At 38.3% G+C, this 26,269-nt stretch overlaps 4 protein-coding genes across 5 annotated transcripts; 2 read left to right on the top strand and 2 right to left on the bottom strand.

Moving 5' to 3' along the window:
- The first annotated feature begins 1,307 nt into the window (after positions 1 to 1,307).
- On the top strand, positions 1,308 to 4,803 carry pars2 (prolyl-tRNA synthetase 2, mitochondrial). Of its 2 annotated transcripts, XM_038715334.1 has the most exons (4): positions 1,308 to 1,461; positions 2,245 to 2,581; positions 3,251 to 3,496; positions 3,569 to 4,450. In XM_038715334.1, the coding sequence occupies exons 2-4, from the start codon at positions 2,258 to 2,260 to the stop codon at positions 4,448 to 4,450; spliced, it is 1,452 nt and encodes a 483-aa protein (XP_038571262.1). In that variant the 5' UTR covers positions 1,308 to 1,461; positions 2,245 to 2,257. The 2 variants fall into 2 exon arrangements, with proteins under 2 accessions (XP_038571262.1, XP_038571263.1); XM_038715335.1 differs by lacking the exon at positions 1,308 to 1,461 and having other exon boundaries at positions 2,258 to 2,581; positions 3,569 to 4,803.
- Positions 4,804 to 5,266: 463 nt separating this feature from the next.
- On the top strand, positions 5,267 to 9,555 carry ttc4 (tetratricopeptide repeat domain 4). The gene is made up of 10 exons (XM_038715332.1): positions 5,267 to 5,529; positions 5,672 to 5,789; positions 5,901 to 6,062; positions 6,225 to 6,302; positions 6,439 to 6,563; positions 6,652 to 6,738; positions 6,997 to 7,232; positions 7,603 to 7,687; positions 9,081 to 9,163; positions 9,402 to 9,555. Exons 1-10 carry the CDS (start codon positions 5,419 to 5,421, stop codon positions 9,499 to 9,501), a joined length of 1,185 nt encoding a protein of 394 aa, XP_038571260.1. The 5' UTR covers positions 5,267 to 5,418; the 3' UTR covers positions 9,502 to 9,555.
- LOC119900416 (cornifelin-like) lies at positions 9,507 to 13,614 on the bottom strand. Its single transcript, XM_038715333.1, has 4 exons — positions 13,495 to 13,614; positions 10,611 to 10,722; positions 10,301 to 10,488; positions 9,507 to 10,214 (listed from the first exon to the last, which is right to left on the bottom strand). The coding sequence occupies exons 2-4, from the start codon at positions 10,675 to 10,677 to the stop codon at positions 9,990 to 9,992; spliced, it is 480 nt and encodes a 159-aa protein (XP_038571261.1). The 5' UTR covers positions 10,678 to 10,722; positions 13,495 to 13,614; the 3' UTR covers positions 9,507 to 9,989.
- Positions 13,615 to 17,231: 3,617 nt separating this feature from the next.
- ttc22 (tetratricopeptide repeat domain 22) lies at positions 17,232 to 22,392 on the bottom strand. The gene is made up of 8 exons (XM_038715331.1): positions 21,978 to 22,392; positions 20,966 to 21,266; positions 20,402 to 20,457; positions 20,202 to 20,317; positions 19,946 to 20,064; positions 18,426 to 18,587; positions 18,021 to 18,173; positions 17,232 to 17,938 (listed from the first exon to the last, which is right to left on the bottom strand). Exons 1-8 carry the CDS (start codon positions 22,238 to 22,240, stop codon positions 17,402 to 17,404), a joined length of 1,707 nt encoding a protein of 568 aa, XP_038571259.1. The 5' UTR covers positions 22,241 to 22,392; the 3' UTR covers positions 17,232 to 17,401.
- Between the last annotated feature and the right edge of the window lie 3,877 nt (positions 22,393 to 26,269).

Below are 26,269 nucleotides of genomic sequence, written 5' to 3'. Positions count from 1 at the left end.
GAAAAACATGTAACTCTAAGCAGCATTAGAAAACATTAAAACCTCACATTATGTATTAAAAGATGAGTCATAATACAGTGTTTTTTAATGTACATTTGCTGATGTTGGGAATACTGTCTGCAACTGTAAAAAGTTTTTGTTAATAACAACAGTTAATGATTAATAGGTGGGGAAATGGAAAAACAGTTTTACTGACGAAATGCAAATATGGTTGTGCAGTTTTATGTAATTGGTTTGTAAATACATTGCAATACTCTGTGGGGAAATTAAGTAATGCCAACATCAATGACTCATTAAATGTGTTTGCATGCCATTTAACTTTAATCATTTTCCCCTTCCATTGCACCTGGCTGTCCCTTTCACAGTAGATGTTTCCTTTTTCCAGCTCAATAAAGTCTAAAATCTGAAATTCACAGAACATGAGCATAAAACACTAGCTTTTGTGCAATTTGTGTTATATGTAATTTTCATTGTTTAGATAACACAACTTTAAAAAATACTATTTTAATTTCATGTTTTTACAATGACAGAAGAACAGAAGGGAGACTTTTTGATCATAATATTTATGTATACCCAGAGTTTATTGCATAAGGGAAATATTCAGCCTTTTGTTCCTGATAATAACAAAAATGGTGGGGCCAGTGTCTCTATTAAGGATGATATGAGTATTTTTATCATCAAACATGCATGCTGACCCAGCATGTCACCAAGGCAAACTAATCTGCACACACAATCACACACTTTCCTGGGGAGACGTCTAATTAGCCAAACGCCAGTGTAGTCTGGAAAGCGTGCTCATTTCTCAACCAGTATCCAGCCTATGAGGTATAAAAACACATATATTATAACCATATTTAGGGAATTCCAACTTTTAATCGAAACACAGCAAAATTATTTGATTTGTAGCTGATACTCTTGAAAGCCAATTGTAGCAATGCACTTTGTCTGAAGTAGGAAGAAGAAAAAAAACTTTTCCTGTACGCCACTAGCTCCATCTGCTGAACACAGAAGTAACTGCCATGCTGTAATACTGTGCCTGAGACAACATGGCCTACAACTTATTAAGTTGTAGTAAACAAACAAGCCTTTTTGGAGACATAAACATTATGTTTTCCATTTCCCCACCTATTAATCATTAAGTTGAACTTAACTTGGATCCTGAAACAAAAAACATACTAATAATAACAGACACACAAAACAACTAAATAATTATCAAAAATGGTAATAAACCAGATTGCTCTGCCTCTGTGTCTTTTCTCCTCCAGACCTGCAGGTGGCGCAGTAACATTAAAGCCTCCATGCATGTAACTAAAGAAGTCAGCATGTTGAAGGGACCTTCAACGTTTTGCAGTTTGCTAAATTTATAGAAACACTACGCTCTGCTCATTTAAGGAGACGGTCTACTTGGAAAATCAGACAGTACTTGTAGGTCCCAAGGGGAGTCTTCTCTACTAATTCTGCGTACGTACGGCTTTGTATGCTAACTGATTAAGCAAGTTAACCTTAGCTAGCTAAACTGCTGTTCAGTTTGCCATCAGGGCAGAATTTGTCAGTGGCATCTACATTTTCATCCATAGCTTTTATTCATCTGCACGTATGTAATACATCTGTGGTTTATTCCAGGGAGTAAATATATATCTGTAAGTAAATTACTGAGTTGTGACGACCTTGGATTTCCCTCTTTCCTATTTGCATGAAGCAAATATCATTTAATCTATAATTTAGCACGTAGATCGTGTGTAGTTGTGTCGGTGGAATAAGTAACTTACTCACATTTACTTAAGTTAAAGTTGTAGTTTTACAATAGAACTAACGTTATATTCTTAGTAAAAGCATTATGTAAAAGCAGCTTATGTAAAAGTGCATTAGTAGTATCAGTAATCTCATTTTCAGAGTTAACATTAGAACATTTTCCTCTGAAAAGTAGCGCAGTTTAAATTACAATGAAATGGGTGAAGTCAAGCAAAAGCAGATATACCTCAGATTTGGATTTAGGTGCAATACTTAGTAGGTAAATTTTTATTGACTAATCTGTCAATAATTTTCTTTATCGATCAGTTCAATGTTTATGTCTCCGAAAAGGTCTGACAAATCAGGATTTTTTGTTTGTGTTAATCTGACCAACTCACTTTTGAGATGCTGGAACCAGAGAATGTTCAGCATTTTCACTTGAAAAAATGACTCAAACGACTAATGAAAATATTGATGATTTATACTCTGTCAACTTGCTAATTGCTTTGTTAGGTCTGGATTTAGCATGGACCCCATAATGAATCAGATTTGGCCGAGAGTCTTCCAGCGCCTCCACAGAACCTCAGTACTTCCCAGGAGAAGCCATTCAGGGTGCGCTGAACATGCCACTGTTCCTGCCTCCACAAACTCCAGACATATGAAGCCCGCACTTCTGGTGTCCCGCCTCTACCAGCCTTCAAATCTGCATGATGTGGGGCAGGACAGCCGGATGCAAGGAGAGATGACTTGTAAGAGCCAAAGGCTCATGCAGCAGGCCGGGCTTATCCATCCATCCAATCCCGGTTGTTACTATTACCTTCCAGCCACTGTCCGCTCCATGGAGAAGCTGGTGAGACTTGTTTTTTTAAAGAAACTATATCCCTCGAGTAAGTGCGGTGAATCGGATTGTGTCATTTCCATAATCAGTTCTTTTGATAAAATATGTATGTTTTTGTAGAGATTTTTCTGACATGAATCTGACCCAGCTATATAAAGACAAAATATATATCTATACAAAGACACTGACTCAAAGACTTATGAATCGTACAAGTGTATGTTGTTAAAAAAAGTACTGTCTGATTTATTTATTTATTTTATTAATAAAATTACTACTTATTATTGTTTAAATCATATGCATTTTATTATTCCGTTTCTTGTTTATGGGTCACACAAGATGTCTGACAGTCATCCATGACTGCACACTAGAGTAAAAGTTCCCAACCTTCTTGGCGTGTGTGATGCTTTTAGTCAGTTAGAGGACTGAAGAGGTAAAATTGTTTGGTACACTAATTAATAAGAAAATTCTGAAAAGTCAATGTAATTCTATGTTACAGAAATTTATTTTTTTCTTCATTCATAATCTTTTAAACATTTGAGATATATTTTGAGACCCCTTGGGGCGTGGTCCCGGCTCCAAGGTTTGGTACCAACTGAGATTAGAGAACTGCAATGCAAGGTCAAATGTAAATGTTATCATCTTTTTCCAAAAAATGTAATAACTGATGTCTTAAATCAACAGGGGAGACTAATTGACCAAGAGATGCAGGGGATCGGTGGGCAGAAGCTGGATATGCCCAGTTTGTGCTCAGCTGATCTCTGGAAAGCCAGTGAGCGCTGGGACTTGATGGGAAAGGAGCTGCTCCGTCTGAAAGACCGCCATGGTGCCGACTACTGCTTGGCCCCCACACATGAGGAGGCAGTGACGACTCTTGTCGCTCACCAGACAACACTCTCCTATAGACAGCTCCCTCTGCTTCTATATCAGGTAGCCTTTACTCTGTTGCCACCATTGTATTTGTTGTTAAAAAAACCTTACATATAAACTTCTTTTAAACAGATCACTCGCAAATTCAGAGACGAACCAAAGCCTAAGTTTGGTCTGCTTCGAGGGAGGGAGTTCTACATGAAGGACATGTACTCGTTTGATGTAAGTGAAGAAGCAGCTTATCAGACCTATGAATCTGTGTGCCAGGCATACACCAGGCTCTTCGCCCGGCTGGGTCTGCGTTGCGTACAGGTGCAGGCAGACACGGGCAACATCGGCGGTAAACTCTCCCACGAGTTCCAGCTGCCAGCAGATGTTGGTGAGGACAGACTTCTGGTCTGTGGGAACTGCTCCTTCTCTGCTAACGTAGAGACCATGTCATCAGACAGAACTGACTGCCCACAGTGCAAAACTGGCACACTGGTAGAGTCAAAGGGCATAGAGGTCGGACACACCTTTTACCTGGGTAAAAAGTACTCTCATATATTCAATGCCACCTTCAGCAATGCCCAGAATAAGCCTAGTATTGCAGAGATGGGCTGCTATGGTCTTGGGGTAACCCGTATTCTCGCTGCAGCCATTGAGGTGATGTCAACAGAAGAGGGGATCCGTTGGCCAGGTCTTCTTGCCCCTTACCAGGTATGTGTTTTACCCCCAAAGAAGGGCAGTAAGGTGGACGAGGCAGCAACCTTAGCTGAGGAACTGGTTCACACCTTGGGAGAGACCTTTCCTCGATTGAAAGGTGAAGTTGTTTTTGATGACCGTACACAGATGACCATTGGAAAGAGGCTGAAGGATGCGAGCAGACTGGGCTACCCATATGTTATTGTAGTAGGACAGGGAGCGCTAGAGGAAATACCCAGGTTTGAGGTGATCTGCCAGCAGACAGGCAAGACGATGTTTCTCAGTAAAGATGGACTTTTGGGTCTTCTGAGACAAGTGGAAACTATATGAATAACAAAGCTGTGTATGGAAATAAATGTTTTATTTTGTAAAAAGCTAAATATGTATGATGTATTAGAGAGGTGGTGGTGAAAAAGCCTTGTAAGTTGTTAGATGTCATAATGACTGGACATTTTTTGTTTTGTTTTACAAAGTTATAAAACCTATCACTTACATACTTGGTGACATTGCTGATTGGCATAAACCTAATGTCTCAACAAAAGCTTTGATAATTGACCTTATGGTATTAAATTGCATTTGGTTTCCATGATGTAATACACAAGAATGTCACAATGTCATTTTTTCAGCCTTTTATGTTCCCATGTAAATAAAAACATGAACTTACAGAAGTCAACCAAAACGATGACCATTTGCTGTTGTGTGATAATATGCATTTGCATCCGTACATTACAGCTGCCATAGTACAACTCAGAATTTACGGTATTTGTGAAATACCGTAAATACAACCATGTAATGCAAATCAGGGGAAAATCAAAACATTTAAATACCCATTTACAGTGGTGAAATAAGTACATACACTAAAATAGCATTACCATAATATAAATTGTAAGCAGTCCATTATGAGTACATACATACTGAAGTACCTCAATATGCAGGTTTGACACATTTAGGAATGTAATTGATTCTAAGAAAGCAATATATTTTTTGTAGGTGGTAAAAGTCCATTTGAACAAATTTACATACAACTGTGTTCTTTAAGCATTGACATATTTACAAGGTTATTATTTGTTCATAAAATGTAAATCTATAGTTGCAGGGAAGTTGTGGAACTACTGTGTTGGTACTGTGTTTCCGCACGGATCTTTATTCACATAGCACCGTTCATGCACATGGGTAAACAAGGAGCTAGCTAAATTCTAGATTAAATTACGTAATTACGCGTGATGGGGTGGTGGCAGTAATCTCCTGTCATAGTTTATACAACAAAACAGTGCTTTAAAAATAGAGTTTGATCGAAAATGGCGTCCTCGACAGAGCAGCATGACAGCGACGACGGCATGGACGAGTTCATGGATAAATTCAAGACCCAGAGATATAAAAATGCCTTCAGTGAAAACAGCTGGGAAGAGGTAAATTATAGAGATTAAACACAAAGTTATTTCTGTGTATATGGTATCTGCTGCCTTTAAAGTCGTTGTCAAGTTACTTAACTGGTTAGAGGGGTCGTTTTTCCATCCATCGGCAGTGATTCATTTGTTTTGTCTCATTCAGGAGTTTAACAAAGTGCCCATGTTTATGAAAACCGCACCTGAAGAGATTGACCCACAAACATACCCAGAACTAGCTTGCCTGCAGGCCATTATCCATGATGAAGATAGACCCCCAGAAGGTAACTATGTTAGGTGGACCTCCAGCTTTTGAAAAGCCTATTGGAGTTATCCTTGTTGTCAGTGAAAACAGCTTTAGACTTGAGAAACTGTTAATCCTCATTTCTCCCCAGAGCAAGCAAGGAGTCTGAAAGATGAGGGGAATGCGTTTTTCAAGGAGAAGAACTACCAAAAGGCCATACTGTCCTACACCGCAGGTTTGAAAAAGAAATGTGGTGACCAGGACCTCGACACTGTTCTCCTCACCAACCGGGCGGCAGCACACTTCCACCTGGGTAAGGATTATTATTTATGCCACGCAAATACATTCATAGCTTTATAAGACATAGATGTATTGCTAGAAGCATGAACATGGATTGTTATGCATAGAAACAAGAGATTAAGAAAGTGTTGCTTAATTTCATCCTCCATTTTTTTCTGTTTTTTTAATTACACAGGCAACATGCGCTCTGCACTGAATGATGCTGCAGCTGCAAAGAAGATCAAACCAGACCACCTTAAAGCCTTGATCAGGGGTATGTATTCGGTTTTTCACCTTGTGCTAAAATTATACCATAGAATACCAGTACACAGCAATCATAAGAAAGCAAAGTACTGCTTAGAATAATGACAACAAACAATCCTGTGTATATCCTGTGCATGTTTCTGCAGGTGTTCAGTGTTGTATAGAGCTGCACAACTTTGCAGAGGCCGTACAGTGGTGTGACGAGGGGCTCAAGGAGCATCCCACTGACAAGAAGCTGCTGGAGCTGAGAGCAGTAGCAGATAAACACAAGGTACAATCACTAATGAGTTGAGGAGATTTTGGGTTGGGGGTTTAAGTTTCAGTTGCGCATAAAGCCCTGTTTGTTTTTTGTGCCTTAGAGAGCAGCAGAGAGAGATGCCAGGAAGGCCAAGGCCAAAGAAAAAAAGTTGCATAGTGAGAAAGAAGCCCTTCTGGCAGCTATAAAGGTAAGCATCCTAATTAAAACTTAGAGGAAATGAACCTCCCAACTTACTCTCAGTTAGGCATCAACACTTGAACTTGAAACCTGTGGAACTTTGCATATGTATTTGAATATCACAATATTGTACCTGAAACAATCATTCAAATCTGACAATCTCTAAGTGATGATGATGATAACATGATGTAAAATCTTACCTGTACAGCCTACTTTTTTTGTGTGTTTGTGTGTGATTATCAGATACATTTTTGTGTGCTTTACGCAGGATCGAGGCATCAAGCTCCTCCAGCCTCTGAAGCCTCGTCAGCAGGGTTCTGACAGTGAGGATGAAGGGTCCTCAGCAGCGATATCACAGCTGAGCCTGGACAGCCTCAGCTCTCAGGAAGCTACGGGTGCTCATGTCTTCCTGGATGAGCAGGGCTCCCTTCACTGGCCTGTTCTCTTCCTCTATCCTGAGCACCAGCAGAGTGACTTCATCTCTGCTTTCTGTGAGAACAACAGGTAAACTCATCTTGGTTTTTTTTTTTTGCCTAGTAATCGATATCTGTAGATTTTGTGTATTTTTGTAGCTAACTGAGACAGAAATGTAAAGTTATTTCAAATGAAAAACACCGTCTTGTATAAGAAATTATAGTTTTGTTCTTTAACATTCTGCATTGTAAGAAATACAGGAAAAACAAAGATAACTCAATCTTTAAACAAATACTGTATGGAATAGCACATGAGGCATCTGAGTAAGGTCTCCCTATATGCGGACCACAGTTGAATTTAGGAAACTCCATACGTCCCCATTTAATTAGACTAAAAAAGTGAAATAAGTGAAATAACAGCTGCAAAATCACATCTGTATTTTTTTATTTGTCTTGTTCAGCTTCATAGATCACCTGGCAGTCATGTTTGGAGAAGAACTTCCACCTTGGGACACGGACAGAAAATACAACCCACAAAATTTGCAGGTTGGTGTGTTTTGATCATCACAACAACTAAGAACATTCAAAACAAATATATTGATAAAAATAATTTTCCATCAAAATATGCATAAAATTAAAGAAAAATATATATGTTAAAGTGGTCGGGTTATGCTCATTTTCAGGTTCATAATTTCCTTTAAGGGTTGTACATGAATATGTTTACAAGGTTTAATTAAAAATATATAATACATAAAATATTTTTTTCATACTGTACTAGGGATGCTGCGATTACCGGATTTCAGTATTAACCACACTTTAAAACGTCACGGTTAATTAATCATAAAGGCTCCACTACACCCAGTGTTTCTGTTGCACGAAACGAAACTGTTGCGAAATGCACAAAATGAAAACAAATTTACACTTGTGCCACGCCACGGTAGTTTGTTGCTGGGTCCTGCAACAAGCACCGCATCGCTTGGTGAGCTTGCGCTCAAGCAGCTGTAAAAGTAGTTGAACTTTGGCGCTGAACCCAGCTTCCACGCAGTGCAAATCACTTCTTTTGTGAAAGGACCTTTATGGAACGTAGACCTCTCAAGACCTTCAGTCACTGAACATTTAACGTTACATCCAGTTGCCTTCTCCTGTGTGTGTTGAGAAAATGTTGCCAGGTGTAAAACACTAATATAACATCAGGAGCTTATAGACTTCCAGGACTCTACCAATTACCTGCATTTCAGTTATTAATAACACTGCACTCAATTTCTTTTTCATCATTTTCACTAAATGATACTTATATGTATGGATGAGAGTTGATGACAATAACAGTTCAGTTTATTCCCCTGGGGGATAAATTAAGTTAATATTCCTCTTATATTAATAATACTTACATATTATAGAAATATAATTGTTAATGTAATTAAATATTTAAATCAACTTAAGTCATTACTAGTGTTTTAAATTAATTAATGCATAATAATCATGAAACGTTTATTCCCCAGACTGTAATCGTGCCAACAAAATCTGTAATAATTGCATCCCTAGTCAGATGTCATCGGCACCTGTCTGATTGTAAATTGCCCAGCACTATTTTTGCCTAAATATTAATGTTCACTTGTGGCAAAGTGAGATTAAATAAATATAAGCACACCATCATCCTGAAAAGTTAACATACTGTATAAATTTGACACTTTAAACTTGTGAAATAATCTTTTTCTGACAAACTATAGCAACGCTACAGTGTTGCCTCATTTTGATGAACTGAATACAGTGATTTTAATATCAGGTGCAGAATTCAATTCATATTTTCTGAATTGAATTGTACAACTGTCAAACGAGAATTATATCTCAATACCGAACAGGGCAGCTATATCAATAAATTAAAAGACAATAATCCATTTTTAATCCTAATTAACCACATTTGACCTTTGCTCCCTTTTAGGTGTACTTTGAAGACGCGAAGAAGGAGACACTCTACCAAGTAGACCCAGAGATGTCACTTTTAAAAGTGTTGCAGCATAAAAGGTGTCCATTGTTTTCTTGCTATTGGTATTTTAACCTGCATCTCCTTTTTGTTTTATTAAATTAGATTTTAGATTTTGTGTTTAAAAAAACAAGAACAAAAGCAGCCTATGCGTTCAGTATCGAGTAATGAGTAATGAATAAGTCTGTACCATGGTGCCAAGGTTTCAGTACACTAACTTCCTTGACACTTCTTGACATTAACTTCCTTTACATTCAGTCTTTCCTTTTCTGTTAACAGGTTTTTCATCAAGGCAGGCACTCCCAGCTTCATTGTTCTGTCAAACGGCTCGTCATTCAGGAAGCAGTTTTTAACAGAAAAGAAAATACAAGGACTGTAAAAATATTGGCTTTCAAATCATGGACTTTTAATAAACAAGATTTCATTTTCAACCCCAGAAGACTTTGACACAGTGGCAAGCATGTATGTCTCTTGTGACCAAGAACAGGACAAGCTCTTTCTCCAACACCAGATATCAATATAAATTAATTTAAAACTAAAGAGATTGCTAAAAGTTGTCCAGGTACAGATTGACAAGAAACAAACATAAATCTAGTGCTACAAGTCTCAGTTTTTGTCATCAACAAAACCAAAATAATATCAAGCTCTGCTTTATTATCCGTTTAGGCAATGAATTTGTTTGATTTTAAGAGACATGGATAGGTCTGAATTGTAAAAGCAAACCTTCCAGAAACAAAGGAAGAGATTTAAAAATACTGAAACAGAGTATCATTAAGTACTTCTGTAAAGACCATGATTCTTTTGATTATTAAAAAGCTGAAAGTCATTCAGCATACTCGGATGCCAAGGGGACGCATTTCAAAATGATTACATATTTGGATGTGCAACCATTGGGAAGCCTGGTTGGCCTATGAAACCTGGTTGGGGTTGGTTAACCATCACCGCTGGAGCAGGCTGCATGTTGACAAAGGTTTGATTCTGAACATTGATGACAGTGGGAGTTTTCTTGCGATGCCTTAACTCGCGATGCATCTGACACCAGGAGCACCACTCACAGAAACAGGAAACTGCCATGTCCTTACAGAGAGAACCCTGCAGAGAAGCAAAGTAAAGTCTTAAACATTGCCTCACTTTTGTTCAACATGTCATGTGAAGTTCAGTATACATCAGGATCATACCTTGATACCATATCTGTTTCGCACAGCACTTCTTAGAGACAGGGCTGCAGGAGGAATAAACAGTGGTATCCCACAGGCTGACATAATGGCGGGGCTGAGTATGTCACATAATGGGAGACAAGTGTTCTCTCCAAATCCTCCTGAAACGGTGCAGGCAAGGCAAGGGCAGCACCAGAAACCATAGCAACCTGAAAAACAGAGTTGTACAAACTCTTAATATTACTAAAGCATGCCTTAGAAATTAGAGAAATAAATAAAGCCTTTAATCAAAAAAATACAAATTTGTCAAAGTTGTGGTGTTGATTCTTACAAGTCTTCACGTCCTCAAAGCAGTCGAAGAGACCACTGTGCCACTCTATAAAGGCCTGTTGTTCCATAGTTTGTTGTAAGACTTGGAAAGCCACAGACTGTGAATAGTAAACCTGTTCAGAGGATAGCAGGGAACATACCTATTTATAAATTACAGAAAGCTTATAACTTGGAACATGAACTACAGTCAAGTGAATTTTAAAATTGTAGTTTCTTCCTTTGAAACACAAGCAGGGTGTGAACTACAGGGAAGCTTGGCTCCTCTTAATAAGTTACGAGTTCCCCAAAAAACATGATTTCTGACATTTTAGGGGGTCTCTAAAATATTGACAGTATGCTATTTTTGCCTTTAATGCTTATCTGTCATCACCATTGAAGTGTGGTGGTGCAATATCATAAACCTCACCCACTGTAACTCAACATTCAGAAACATTAACTAACTTTGTAAGTCCCACTCAGTCTGTGCACCAAATTCATTAGATTACGTACAGGGGAGGGGGCAGAGGGCGGGCATCTTTCAGATTCAGAATCCTTTATTGTCATTGCACAGCGAAACTGACTCTTGACGGTGCATTCCCACATTATAAAACAAACATGACTGCAAAATTAAACATATAAAACGTTTGATAAAATATGAAAGATGGTTTGAAATATACAAATTAAAAATAGCCTAATATAAAGTGTGTAAATGAGAGTTTGTAAAAACAATATACCGTTATAAGAAACAATACACTACATTAACTCAGTAACTTTAACTTTATTAAGGCCCTTGAAAATATTAAGTTTGGTCCTCTGTCAAGGGTGCATATGGAATGCTACTCTGTAACATTACTCAGATTCAGGGCTTGTCAGCCACTACTGACCTGTCACTAGCAATATTTTTGATTAAAAAATTAAATAGTGAGCTGCAAATTACCTACTGTAATGGTGTTCTGCGTCTGTAAGATGTCAAAAGGGATACCACATTAGCGGAGCAATAATATAGGCTAATGCTCAGCAGACTATAAGACAGGTAGATTAGTTAAAATATTGTTGACTTTACTTTTTATTAGACAGCGACTTTATTCTTTTTTTTATTCTTTCCATATTTTAAGATGTTTCCACCATTACTTGATTGACTTGGGGTATGCTGTTTTTAGAACTATTTTAAAAAATAACATTTTTGAAAGGGTAACCCTAACCCTAACCCTGTTTACTGTATCATTTAATACTTGTTTCAGAGGTAATTACACAATTTCACATAATTGTTTGAGCATGTTTTATGTGTTTATTTGTACTGGGGCAACTAATCACGTGACAACTCGCCCCAAAGTCATTGAGACAACTTGCCGCAAACTGACATGTGTGCTAATGTTGGCTAAATCTCAAGGGTAGCTTATCATAGCACTTCAGCTGAAGTATCAAAAGACATGTTATTGTTTCCTGTACTTTGTGCAAAGTTATCATTTTGAACATTCATACCTAATAAGGTTGGAATACATAAAATGTAAAGTGCAAATGTTTTACTTTTGAAGCAAAATTATAATAACATTCAGATTAGAACCTCAGATTAGAGTCACCTTGACCACATGTGAACAGCAAGTTGAACATAGAAAAAGAAGTCACACAAAATGGCTTTTTTGATTTTTGACATAGAGCCTCTAGTGATGGAGTTATGAGCAGTGTGACATCTTACACACGAGACACCTTACCCCGCTCTCCCCTATTTCTAATTTAAACAATTTGTTTCCATTTAAAAACAGGAACATACATGGCTGAAATGTTTTATTAAAAAATAATAGTTTGTGGAGAACTCCACTCATAAGAGATGAATTGACATGTCAGAGGTGGCTGTAGGGTGTTTCCCAAGATTAGAACTCCTGATGACAAGAACATGACAACACGTCAACAGGTTAGGATAAGATTTGAGATTTAAGATGCCTTAAACACGAAACTGTTCTCCTGCCATGCTATAGGCAATGGCCTGGACCACCCCTGAAATCTCATTGGCCACCCTGTAACCCTGGAACTGATAGGTAGTTCATCAAGTTCATCAACGCAATAACTAAGAGAAACACCTGTCAATCAGTGATGACAGCTCAGGTCATTTGTTATTAGCCAAGCTTATATTTCTGACCATGAAGTGCGTTTTCCAAAAGTATTGTTGTAAAAAATCTATGGGGTATTGTGAAGAGGAAGATGCGATACGCCAGACCCAACAATGCAGAAGAGCTGAAAGCCACTATCAGAGCAACCTGGGCTCTCATAACACCTGAGCAGTGCCACAGACTGATCGGCTCCATGCCACGCCGCATTGCTGCAGTAATTCAGGCAAAAGGAGCCCCAACTAAGTATTGAGTGCTGTACATGCTCATACTTTTCATGTTCATACTTTTCAGTTGGCCAACATTTCTAAATATTTTTTTGGATTGGTCTTAAGTAATTTCAAATTTTCGGAGATAATGAATTTGGGATTTTCATTAGTTGTCAGTTTTAATCATCACAATTAAATGAAATAAACATTTGAAATATATCAGTCTGTGTGTAATGAATGAATATAATATCCAAGTTTCACTTTCTGAGTGGAATTACTGAAATAAATCAACTTATTGATGATATTCTAATTATATGACCAGCATATATATGTATATATATATATGTATATATGAGCTTTTTCCAGCTCAATAAAGTCTAAAATCTGAAATTCGCAGAACATGAGCATAAAACACTAGCTTTTGTGCAATTTGTGTTATATGTCATTTTCATTGTTTAAATAACACAACTTTAAAAAGGTTGAAATTTATTTTACTCTTTTTTGCTCTTCATAGTTTTGTGTCAGATAAAGCTTTCATTATACTTTTAAAATAAAGATATGTAATTTCCTTTAGCAAACCTAAAAATCTTACCTGATTAAGCTTAAAGCCTTGTTGTCGTCTTGGAAAGCTGTGAAAGAATATGTCTTGTATGTGGAGTGGCAACTCAGATTGCGCAAGTAAATGAATAATGCTGCAGAACCTGAACCCTTGTGTGCCACGTCTGACTTGGCTGCATTTTTTAAGAGCCACACAGACAAAAATCAAGTTCCCGTAGGATGTTATGATAGCACATTATTTGCATGGGGGTTATGGACTCACTGGTCACCGACAACTATTGTGAAAATGGATGTATCGTTAAGGTCAATTTTTTCAAGAAAAGTTACCAAACAGTTTCTGTTTCCAGCTGCTAAATTGTGAGGATTTGCTGCTTTTTGTCCTATTATTGTATGTAACAGTAAACTCAATATCTTTAGGTTTTTGAGTAATAGTCTGACAAAATAATCAATCTGATATCATCACCTTAGGCTTTAGGAAACTGTGATAGTCATTTTTCACAATTTTCTGATTCATTTATTTACAAGATAATTCATCAAGAAAAATAACAAATTGTTAGTTGTGCTGCTTGATTATCCATACTCGTCAAATACAATTCACCAGGTATTGTGCCCATATTTCAAATATAGGCCTACATACCATTCTAATATAATGACTGTGAACAAAAACAGCAAAAAAAAAATTTGGTTGGTTTAAACAGGTTGGTGGCAGGTCAGAGCCAGGAATAGAGTTGCAACTAATAATTATTTTCATTATCGACAGACCTGCACAACACAGTCTCACTCCCTACTCGTCAAATGTCTGACGCATGGTCAAGGCCCTTTGTCGTCGCTTTTTAAAGACTTGGGTAGCCCTTTTGCATCAATTATTGACGTTTGGGGACCCACAGTCAAGGTAGCAACGCTTAGCAACAATAAATATGCAATATCCGGTTACACTTTCAAGATAAAACGTAACGTTTCGATAAATTGCGATGTTGAAACGCGCATAATTAAAGTCGTGAAACGTTGCAGTTTCGTTAGGTTTAGGCACAGAAAGTACTTGGTTGGGTTTAGGCAACAAAACTACTTGGTTAAGGTTAGGAAAAGATCATGGTTTGGGTTCAAATAGCTATGTATGTCAGTTAAGACTTAACTTAACTAACGTTAATGTCAATTTACCTCACTCGCCTAAATAAAAACATTTAATGTTTTGTTTCGCACGGGACACAAACCCTGTTCTCCTGCTTCAAGGTCCGGGTTCTGGCCCTCTATCCACCCCAATCACCTCCTTACTTCGTCTTTTCTCTTAAATATCATACTTGCCTTTACCATCAAAAACTGTGTGAGCTGTTGCTCTCACACTTTAGTTGTCTTTGCTCTTTATTATTTATTATTATATATAACCCCATTTTCTATCTTCTCCTGCATCGTTGTTCAAAATGTACATCCTGTTCAGGAGATTTATGCTATTACCTGTGTTGTTAATATCTATAATGGTTGATTTTGTATTAATATTTTTACGTGAAAAAAAATGAATGGGGTTCAATGGGAGCAAGAGGCTCAACTTTCTTCCAACCTACTCAACTTTAAGAGCTAAATGCTCCGGCATATGTGCAGCTACAGACTCCAGTTGAGCTGTAGGTTGCAGAAAAGATGTTGATCTTTAAAAAAAAAAAATTAGTTTAGGAGCTATGCCCTTCCAAAGTGAAGGGTTTTACAGCTTTTAGCAGACTTTGGAGTGTGTCATGTTATCATGTTAGAGGGTGGAGAGGAGAATTTTGCAGACCAGAATTTTTTTGTAAACTGCTGCCAGTTGCGTATATTTATCTCCATAAGCACAAAAAAGGCAACAAAATGTAGCCACATGCATTTTCTCCCTCAAAATGTCAAAATCCTGCTCAGTGGACATTTAGTTTTTTATCTGTGATCCTTAATTGATTGGAAAGTCTCAGTCATCTCTCATTCACTCCCTGTTGTAGCTGCAGCCTGAGGTCTCCCCCTTTCACTAATTCTTTAACTTGCTGTATCTTCCTCCCTGTTTGGAGTTTGGAAACAAGATGTATATTTTTATGCTCAGCTACTCTAGCACTAACTAAAAAGTCCAAAATCTTTTTTTTTTAAAGCAAATGCACTTTATGTATCAACAGAGGATCACATTATCTCAGTACTGGCAAGCTAGCTGGTGGCGCAGTTAGTTAGACTCCACACCATAGAGCAACATGTCTTATTCCAGTCGTGAGTTTGAATCCTGCAACCGGCAGCAGTGGTAATTGGTTTCAACTTGCAACAGCTATATGGTGTTTGAACTTAATGATAACAAAAAACTAAAGATGTTGTCAAACACCAAAATGGTAGCTGAAAAGTTTTTTTTTTTTTAAGCAAATGCACTTTACCATCAACAAATGATCAAACTGTGGCTTCATCAGCTGCATCCCTTTATAGCTTGCTTGATTAGAGCGCTGGTTTCTGTTGTGAATTATTTTGGAGCATTATAGCCTAAATTGTTATCATTAATTACTAGAGCAATGGTGGTCTACATTGTCATCATTTAAAGTGTTATTTTATAGTGTAAAGTTAGGATCACAGTGTTAAAACTCTATAGCTCTGAGTGTATGTGCTCCTTTTTGTATCTAACTGCCCAGGCTCAGCAGTAGCACATGTGCGTGTGTGAGGGAGCAAGCACTTGTGCTTTGGGAGCAGAGGGGGGAGCACAGTAAGATAGCATCAAAAACACTTGCAAAGGGAAATATAGAAGCAGATTTTGTGAAAATTGTATTACAAAACATACATTAATATAGTCCATCACAGTAAGAATGTCCTATTTCTAGCACGGAGCACAAACAAAACCAGTTTATTCCATAAAAGTCAGGTTACGGATGAAATGGCATGATCAAGCGGAGTGCATGCAAAGAGAGAGGAGCAGACAGTCAGGGAATTTCTCAGACCCAGGTGCCGTAGGAAAGAGAGCCAAGAGATGATGTGAAGCCAAGAAACAGAGCTATAAAAGGAGGTCCAAAAGGAGGTGAAAGTCAGTCGTTACATGGTTTTCATGTCGACTCGGGTCTCTGTCCTGGTAACAGAATAGGGCTCTATTTCGAACCTTCAACTATGCGGGGTCAGCCCTAATGTGAACATTAACCTTATTTGGAAACTATAATATCTGTAGCTATAGGAAGACAGGAACCCAGCATGTTCTGCTTCCAAAGGGCACAACTAAAATTATTTTATCCTTTGATTTAATTGATAAATATTATGCTTCTCTCTACAGTGTAACCAAAATAACTTATAGTGTGTGTTATTCAATAGGTGTGTGTCATGAAAAGAATTGTGATCCTTTATAGGCAATAAAAGTGAGTCATTATTTTCCATCCATTGTCAATTAAAATATAAACATTGGCAAAAGAGGATAACACTCAGGTGACTCTCTTCACACACTACAGTTGCTTTTGCACAACACTCATCAAGTGGTCATCAGTGGTAGAGCATTCAAATATCCCACTCGGAGGTAGACTGTGCCATGATGTAAATATTACTAAGCAGAAATTCGACGGCTTATGTTGGCATCCTGAACATAACCATTATATTATGAATACACCCAACCACTCTCTCTTCAATTCAGTAATGATCATAAAAGTTAAGGCCGTCTTATTTTATACAAAAACTAACTATTAACTATTTTCCATCGTAAGGCAAGCTTAAAAGGAAAATCCTTCTATGCTGTAACTGTAAATGTAGGCTACTCTGTGGATCCAACATATCTGAAAGTTTTTCTTCAAAAACAAAAGAAAAACACCCCTTCAAAAAACAATTTAATAATAGAACAGTAACATCTTAAAAACATACAGTTTAATGTTACAGTAAATACAGCTGAAAGTGCCCCACTGCTGTTAATTTTTTTCTGTGAAATGCTGGATGAGTGGTTGGTCATATGCCTGTATATCTATTAAAGTCACATATTTGCTTCATGTAAAGGAGAAAGACCTTGCGATTGATCTCTTTTTAACCAGTTGTTTAGGCACCAATGTTTCCAGTAGCCTCCTCACTAGGTCCAGTCTGCCTGTCCTGATCAAAGCCTTGGATAACTCTGTGACCTCTTCTGTGTGAGTCCTGTAAAGGCATCTCAGCTCAGCCTTCACAATGTCCTTAGGGAACTTCTCCTCTGCCTTTTGCACCCACAGTTCCAGTTGGGTGATGGCAAGGCTGGGGTCAGGGCCTCCCTGCATGAACAGAGCCAGGAGGGCCTGTAGGAGGCAGCGCAGGGCTGTTGTGTCTGTGCTCCCTGGTCTCTCTAACTCCACAGCATGTTTGAAGCAGTCTGCAGCATTCTGCTCCTCACCTTTCATCAGGAGGCAGCGACCTCTGAGCACGTGGAGGTCTGGCAAGCTGTCACCCAGCTCAAACTGTAAGGCATGGGACAGACTCACCAACGCACTGTTCACTGCCCCCTCATCCACCAACAGACTCTCCTGAAGGGCATCTACACCCATGTAGTAATACACCTAAAGGGAAAAACATGACTCTGAAAACCCTGTTGCCGTAGAAAATCCATATATATTGCTCATTAGTGGTTTGTGTCTTTACCTGTGCCATCTCTAGGTGAGTTCTCAGACATGGACGTACTGTTAAGACTTTGTCCAAGTCTTTTCTGGTCTCAGTTAGCTTCTGTCTGTCTGGGATTCCACCTTGACCATGTTTTGCCCTCTCCAGGTCCCTGACGTAGAGCATCATATTGATCTAAAAGGAAAAAATTTTATAAATTATTTATATACACCATTTTCAATATTTTGTTGTGTATACAGGTGTTTGGAGTATAAATAGTCGCCTTTTCCATATAAACTGAATATAACCATTTATTTATCCAAAATTAGTGCAAATCTGTGCATCTTTTAGCCAGTTTCAATGAATGCAAATTCTCAACCATTAAAGGGATTTCACAATTGGCTGAGTTTTGCCAGCTTGGTTTTGACACTGATTTGTCTGCTGTACCTTGGCACGAGTGCAGTAGGCCTGCCAGTTGATCTCTGGGTCTGGGAGCACATTTAGGGCCATGTTACAGATCCCTGTGGCCATCTCATGTTTGCCCAGCAGAAAGAAGACCTTTGCCAGAAGGTTCAGGGTGAGTGCATCATCACTGGCCAGATTTATGGCCTGAGGACAAAGACAGTTATATTGTATATTGTAGTGAAAAGGTAGTAGTTGTAGTGAGGTAGCTGTAGCACAAATTATTCTATAAAGTAGGGCTAAACTTGCAGTGACACAAGAAGAATATTAAATGATTATTAGAGCAGATCACACTTCAGTAATTTTCTGTATTTCAACTTGAAACAGGTTGTTGGTGGAGGGACACACAATGCAGATTCATTCAAAGATGTTAATCAGGTGAAGGGTACTTCTATTTAATGAGATGGTTGTGGGACTGTTATATATAAATATGTTATATATGGAAAATTAATTGTTTTGAGTGGAATTTTAAAAACATCAACACACCAACCGGTTCCTGTCAAAGGAGGACTTTTACAAATTACAAAAACAAAAGGGACAATATCTATTATTGGCAGAAACTGTTAGATGTAGAACTGGTCAATCCTAGTTAAGGGGTTACATATGTAGTTCATGTAGTTTATGACATTTCTACTGTTCTATAAACTCATAAATCATTTCTTGTTCTGCTAAATCTGCACAGGAAATTGATGATATTATGTTATGTGCATAAGATATACATAGCTTCTATGATGTATGTACTTAAAACATGAACAGACAGGACAATGTAGTCTCAGTATTTTTAGTATAAAGTGTGAGCCTTTAGGGATATCCATGAAACAGATCTCTTCAACTACACTTGTAGGTGCAAAGCTATGAATCGAGCTAAACACACATAAAAAGGTTGAAGAGAGGAGTTAACCCCTGAAGTGAGAGACTCTAAAATTAGCATTCAATAAAACATCAAAAATCTAATGATAGTGACTACAAATCAGAAAAAGAAATGCATTGATGTTAGTAGGCTACAGTAGATATGAGACAAGACAACTGGATTCACGAAAGAGTAAGCTAACTGTCATATTAGACTAGTTTTCCCCTCAAGCCAGGAAAAATCACCAGTGGAAGAACGACACTAAGTTCCCAAAACTGTTCAGTCAAACTCTACTTAAATTTGCAGGTGTATTTAGATTTTTGAAGGTGCCGGGACTTTACATACGGGAAAAACTGGAGTGTGAGGCCGGTAAGGTGGGTGTAGTAGTGTCAGTTAAACTGTTATGGAAATGTGCCAGTAGAAGCTGCTACTAGCGACAGAATGTTCAGCTGAAATTAACAAGTAGCAGAACATTCAAAGAAAAATGACAGGAATATAAGCAGTTTTTGATGAGCCACAGATCTTAAGAAGAGGAAAAGGTTTATCTGATTTAACAACTTCTACAACAGGTCTAAGTAAAATATCCCTCACATGTTTTTTTTCTCTTAGATTGCATGACATTTAGTGAGAGAGCTAAATGTGAGGGTTAACTTACAGTTCCATAGCAGGATAGAGGATCAGAGGCTGAGAAGCCACAGTCATGTATAGACATGGGCACAGTGATGAACTCTTCCTTCCTCTCCAACATGATGCCAACATAACACCAGGCTAGAGCTAAGAGGAGAAATCAGTTAGGGTGTTGACCAGGTTCTAAATAAATATCACTAGCAGAGCTACACTGCACATTCAAGATAATGGCTCAAAATGTGCAGCAGACCAGATGAATTCATATAGAAACATATCTCTTTTACCTTTGTGATGTGTTTTCTCAGATTCTAGCGTTTTTTTGAGAAGCGTCAGTCCCTTATTGTAGTGAGAGAGTCTGGAGTATTCGGATTCCTCTTTGCTCTTTACTATGTCATCCAGTCTGCAGGGAGAAAATTACTTCATAAAAATTAATATTTACACATTAAGTGGTGCAGTGGTTATCTTTTGATGCAATGTTGTGTACCTTATATAGATGACTGCCATTTTGAAATACCAGCTTCGTTTTTCCTCCATTGGTATCTGAAAAACAACAGCATGCTTTACTAATAGTATTTAGTTAGGAATAATATTACATTTACTGTGCAGGATTAAATATTTAAGTCTAAAGGTACATGCCCAGTAGCATTGTCTAATACTACGTGCAGCTTCTGTGCTGTGCCAAATTTGGTATTGTGTACAATAAGAATAAAAATTGGCTCAACTTTATTTTGGAGGAATATTAGTTTTATGTTATTATGAGCTAAGATTCATATTCATAAATCTCCTAAGCATTACCACATCCTCTAATTTCGGTAACAGTTTGGAGGTGAAATCAGTCATAGAAGCATGGCATTGAATTAAAAAATTTCTAAGAAACGCTGCATGGTTGAAATACCAACCACTAAAATGCTGGAAGGCTATGATGCATGTCATCTCATCACATAACCAGTCATTGTTTCAGTGCTTCTCCTCACCTTTAGATTCAACATATAAATCCTAAACTGTTGAATGGACGTGTAATGTAGTACAGAGTTTGTTTCCATCTTACCAGCTGACCCCCATAGTCCAGGGCTCTGTTGTAAAGTGTCAATGCTGCTGTCAGTCTCTCCCTCAGGTCATCCTCACTATCCAGCTCCACATCATGGGGATGCACATAGGCCTGCTCAGCCAGACAGCGAGCCGCCAGGAGCCTGGTCTCTTCCTGAGAAGCTTCTCCAGCATTTAAGCCCATAAACTGGGACACTTTCTCCACACACTCCCCTGCATCCAGCTCTCTCTTCAGCTTGTCATACACGTAGCCCAGGTTGGCCCAGGCATTGAGGTTACCAGGGTCTTCCTTACAAATGCTTCTGAAAGGCCAAAATACACAGAGATTTTGGGGTTAGAAAAATATACAGGTCTCAAACATTGGAAGTAAATTAAAAATATTCCATGATGTTTCTTTCTTATTTTGACAAAAATACTGTATATTATTAGACACAAAATTCAATATTGGATTGCCCGAAATTTGGAAAAGACGTTCATGGTCCCGGCGGCATGGTGGTGCGGTGGTTAGCACTGTCACCTCACAGAAAATACTCTTTATTATGAGTGTAATTGGGGTAAAGTCTTACATCTGTAGAAAGCAGAGTTAGCAATATGAAATAAAGATAAATAAAATATTACTGGAGCAATCCATACATTTGTTGATATTACTTGTTAATTATATTTATCTTATCCAAACAAACCATTGGTGTGTAGTCATGTTAACTGTATGTTTGTTATGCATTTGAGATTACTGTGAATTGACATGTTGGTCTTGATTTTGGTTGATGTTTTACTGTAGCTGGTAAAAGGACACTTACCTTTTCTTCTGGTGTGTAGGCATTCACTGTGGTGGTTCTTAGTTAACTCACAGAGATTAGGTATATGTAGTAAAACATGTTTCAACCTGTGTGGTGTTTCGATTATAAGGAGTGCTACAGAAAAACACACATTACTAGTCAAGATGTCTCAAAATGAGGCCTCTTGCTTAGTGAATGTTGTGCCTTTAAAGGAAGTGTGTAAAAGTGTGTCACCACCTGAATATTTCCTCGGCCCTGTCCAACTCTTCGAGGTGGAAAGCCAGCAGACCCAGCAGATTTCGGACAGCGTACTGTAGATATCCAGCTTCAGCCTCTAGTTCGCCTCGCAGGCTCTCCTGTTTTAGATAAGTGTCCCTGAGTCTTAGCTTCACAGGCCCAACAGGATCACAGTTGAGGTTGAGGTCCAGGTGAAAGTGGCCAGGAATGTAGTCCATGTCCTCCATGAGAGACTGAATGTCATCTGTGCTGTCTGACTCCATGGCCTCCTGCTTCTCCTGCTCCACCTATACTGAAACTTTAAGAAATATGATTTTAAAAAATCAGCTTTTATATATTTTGACCTAAGATCCTTCCAAAGAAAATACCGTCCTTGTCAGCCTACAGTTACAGTCAAGCTACAGTGACAAAGTTCACCCACCCACTCTGTTCATCCTGGTCCAGACAGGTTGAACAGGTTAGGCTTGGGAGTGACTAGGGAGTGGAATAGAATGTAAGGGGGACATGGTGTACAACTATGGATACATATTTTTACCACACACATATTTGTGGATTTTTCTTTTTGTTGGAGTTTGTATGACTTTGAGTTGTTTTGGTTTTTCTCTGACTCTTTTTTTCGTATTTGCCTCTTTAACACAAAAATCAACTGACATCCCTCAAAGTCCATTTTGAAGCCTTGTTTTGGAGAATGTTTTAAATAACCCCCTTTGCCCTTGCCTGAGTCAGCTTTAGCCAAGAAGAATGTGAACCATCAGGAAAAACTAAAGGAAACTTAATGAAATATTCTATTATGTTACTACTTTAAATTACCTTTACTTCAACAAAAATTCAAGATCAGTTAGATGTAACAAAAATGGGTTAGTTTTCAAAAGATAAACATGCAACTGTATGATGGCATGTAAACCCCTAGAGGAGATATGCAGATACTCTGCAAAGAGTTCAACAAAAGCAAGCATGAATGTGAATCCTCATTGTCCTTCATGTCACAATACTATCTTACAAGATAAGATAAGCACATTTTTGTTTTTGAATAATTTTGCATACAAATCCAACCTCTTCCACCAGAGGGTAAACTTTCACTATGATAGAAAATACTGACAGTGGAATAAAACAGAAAGGGTGTTTAGTGTTGGAAGTCCACTATCACATGCAGTGTATCAATGGGCTTTGCTGACCCACATCAAAGTATTTCCCAAGCAAGTCTAAGCTCTCAAAGAAGACATGGGAAAACTCTTAAGAGACCTTTGGAGAGATAATTCAAAGAGAGATCTGCTCTCCTCTGACAGCTGGGTAGCAATAATAGCCATAGGTGGGAACAAATCAATTAAAAAAACGTCCAGTAGGGTTATAGGAAGTGCTACTTAGATTTAATGAGACCAATATAAAACATGTTCAAAAAGTTAAGAGTTCTTAAACTGATATTTAAGTTCAGGGCAGAGAAACTTTCCCTTGTCAGCAGATGAACGTGTGTGTTAAAGTCTGCACATATTGTACATCATGTTGCACAGTGAAGGTCAAATATCAAAATGAAGTAAAAATTACCTAAACACATTTGGTGGAGGGGGACAACTGTTGTTCGTCACAGTCCTTAGTACAAAGAACACAGGTTGGAGGGATATGATGATGTTACATGAATCAAATTCAAAGATGGAGTAGGCCAGTAACAGTTCGGGAGAAAACAGCAGCTAGAAATTTTGGGAGCAGTTTGCATGAAGAGAACATAGCTTGTGGCGATGGATCATCGGCTCACAGAGCACACAGGTCAGTGAGAGGAGCATATTTATAATATCAAACATGAATGTTTTTGATGGGGTCGTTTGGGAGCAAACCGACACAGATATGGAGAGAACATGCCAGCCCACACACAAATGCCTCAGTAATATTTGAACAGTGCTGAAACACCTATGCTGCCCCTGAAGCACAGAGACAGAGTTACCATCAGATTGTGTTGCATAATGTGTATTTAGTACTGCAGATTTGCCTCCTTGTGGGCAGCCTTTTCCATTTGTACCATGTGGGTGTACAGAAATCTGAAAATCTTCTCCTCTCAACAACCGTTGCCATGGTAGCCATTATGGATACCAGGCTGATTGCATGGTAACATAATGATTACAGATGCTTGTTTGTTTGGCTGTGCACCCTCCAAGTCAAAGATAGGATTTAAACAGTGTTTTGCTCAGAAGGGCTCAAATTTAGATGAGAGATTTTACATCCCAGCAACCAAGAGACAAAACAAAGGTATTATGGGAAGGATGTTGACCCCTAATAATCCCTGTAGGTTTAGCAGTACTCCCCTGTAAAGTGGGATTAGGATATGTGTCCTACTTACTGATGAAGGTCCTTTTGCAGTCATACTAACCCCATGTTAACCTACTTAATGGTTTTGGTGTCTGTCTTAATTGTGGCACAAAGAGCAGTATGTAATTGATATACTGATATGAATAGATGAGAATGGAAAGGTTGCCTGGTATATTGTGAACATTATGAACAAGAGCATAGATGGCAAGCTGGCAGCATCAAAGTTATTTGAAATCCTTCTCTGAAGAGATTTTACATTTACATTGACAGGAGAATAGCCGGGACGTTTGGGGCCCCTCACAAGATGTGACACTGAATACAAAGGATCATAGGATCACAGGAAAGCCTTATTAATCCAAACGTTGTATCTTCTTATCCCCTCCGTCTAAACTGAGCACTTCTGAGTTATTAATACCTTTGTTACACCTTCACTATCTATTTGTAACACTGGTCCAAAGCATTACTGGAGGGATTTATTGATTCAGTATCATACTGTATATTCTCAAAGTGAAGAGAAGTAACCTCACTCTCGTTTCCAGGCTCAGTAGCTCTCATGCCATATCAGAAAGAGTGCCCTAGTCCACCTCAGATCCTGAATCTTGCAATGTATTGTTATTTAATGCAGATGTTGACCCCCCTTTTTACTGAGACTCCCCCTTTATCCCTTATTCCCCTGAGACACACGGGGACATTTAATTAGAGCTTATTCTGTAGCTGAAAATCCTTTGCTTTTCTAAGCCACTTCATCACTATTGACTACGACTGTATTTCCATTCTTAGTCAGCCGCTCTCTGGCACCTTGAGTGAGTGTTCACAGTGAAAAGCAGCTCTTCAGCTCTCCAGAGGCCTTCTGTGACTGCAGATTACACCACTGAATGTCTCTTTGTGCAGTCTCTGTGAGTAATAGACATATACATTAAGCATTCAACATTTTCTAAACAGAGCAAATTTACCAGAAATGATGACTAATGACATTCAGGATATTTTCAATTAGTTTAACCTGGTTTTCAAAAGGTTTCATAATTCTGTTCCATCCTGGACAAAATCCTAGGGAGTTTAAAGACCTTGTTAGCCATGTGTCCTTCTGAGTTAGAACTTGTGGATAAAACAATTTCCAGATATTGATTTGAGTGCAAATTTTAAATGTGTTCCCTCCCAAGTCACAAGGAAAATGTCTAGGGAATATTCTGATTCCCAAAAACCTTATTGAATTTTCTAACTGATCACGTATATTTCCATTGACAGCTGCATTTAATCTCTATTGCCCCAAACCATTGCCAATACAATACGTCAGCCACCCAGTCTCATAACCAGGAGATTTAACATGATGTATTATTACAGCCACAGTGCTCATGGTTCCAGATGAGGACTTACAGACCTGTTGAGGAAAAGTGTGCCTGGACTGAGTCTGTGTAGGCTGGGAGAAGGTTGTCATGTAGAGCCACTGGGTGTTAGTGTATGTAAGTGCATCGAGAGTAATGCGTTAGTCTTAAGTAACACAGACATCTGTCGTTCATCATTACACTGATTAGACTCCCTTAGAATTAAAATCCATCCCACCCCACAGGGACTCTGCTGCATCTAAACAGCTTCTCAGGGAAATTATCTGAAATCAGCTGCAACTCATATTGCTATTCCAGATGACAGTATGTAATGGATTGATACATAAACAAGGTGTAAAACTGATGTACATTAAGAGATTATGCGTAGAAAGGGTTTACACATGTGTCTCTGTGTGTGTGTTTTATTTTGTAATATATGTATGCAGACAGTTTATTTGATGGTCTAATCATAGACCTGATTCTGAAAACCTTTACTTATCCACCTGAGCTGATGACATAGTGTTTTAATAGGCATGTTGTTTGACGTGTGTATAATAGATCAAGCCTGGCAAATCTGTGAGTAGCCTACGTCATTGATACACCAATTTTGAGACTTCATTACAACAACTATTAATTACAAACAATCATGGCCATTAAAAGGATTAGCAGTTA

The sequence above is a fragment of the Micropterus salmoides genome, unplaced genomic scaffold, assembly GCF_014851395.1.
Source record: "Micropterus salmoides isolate LMB-PRFRI ecotype aquatic unplaced genomic scaffold, ASM1485139v1 Ms_hic_scaffold_13, whole genome shotgun sequence".
Taxonomy (NCBI): Eukaryota; Metazoa; Chordata; class Actinopteri; order Centrarchiformes; family Centrarchidae; genus Micropterus; species Micropterus salmoides.
Note: the sequence above shows the minus strand (reverse complement) of the source record. Positions and strands in the feature narration are given on the sequence as shown.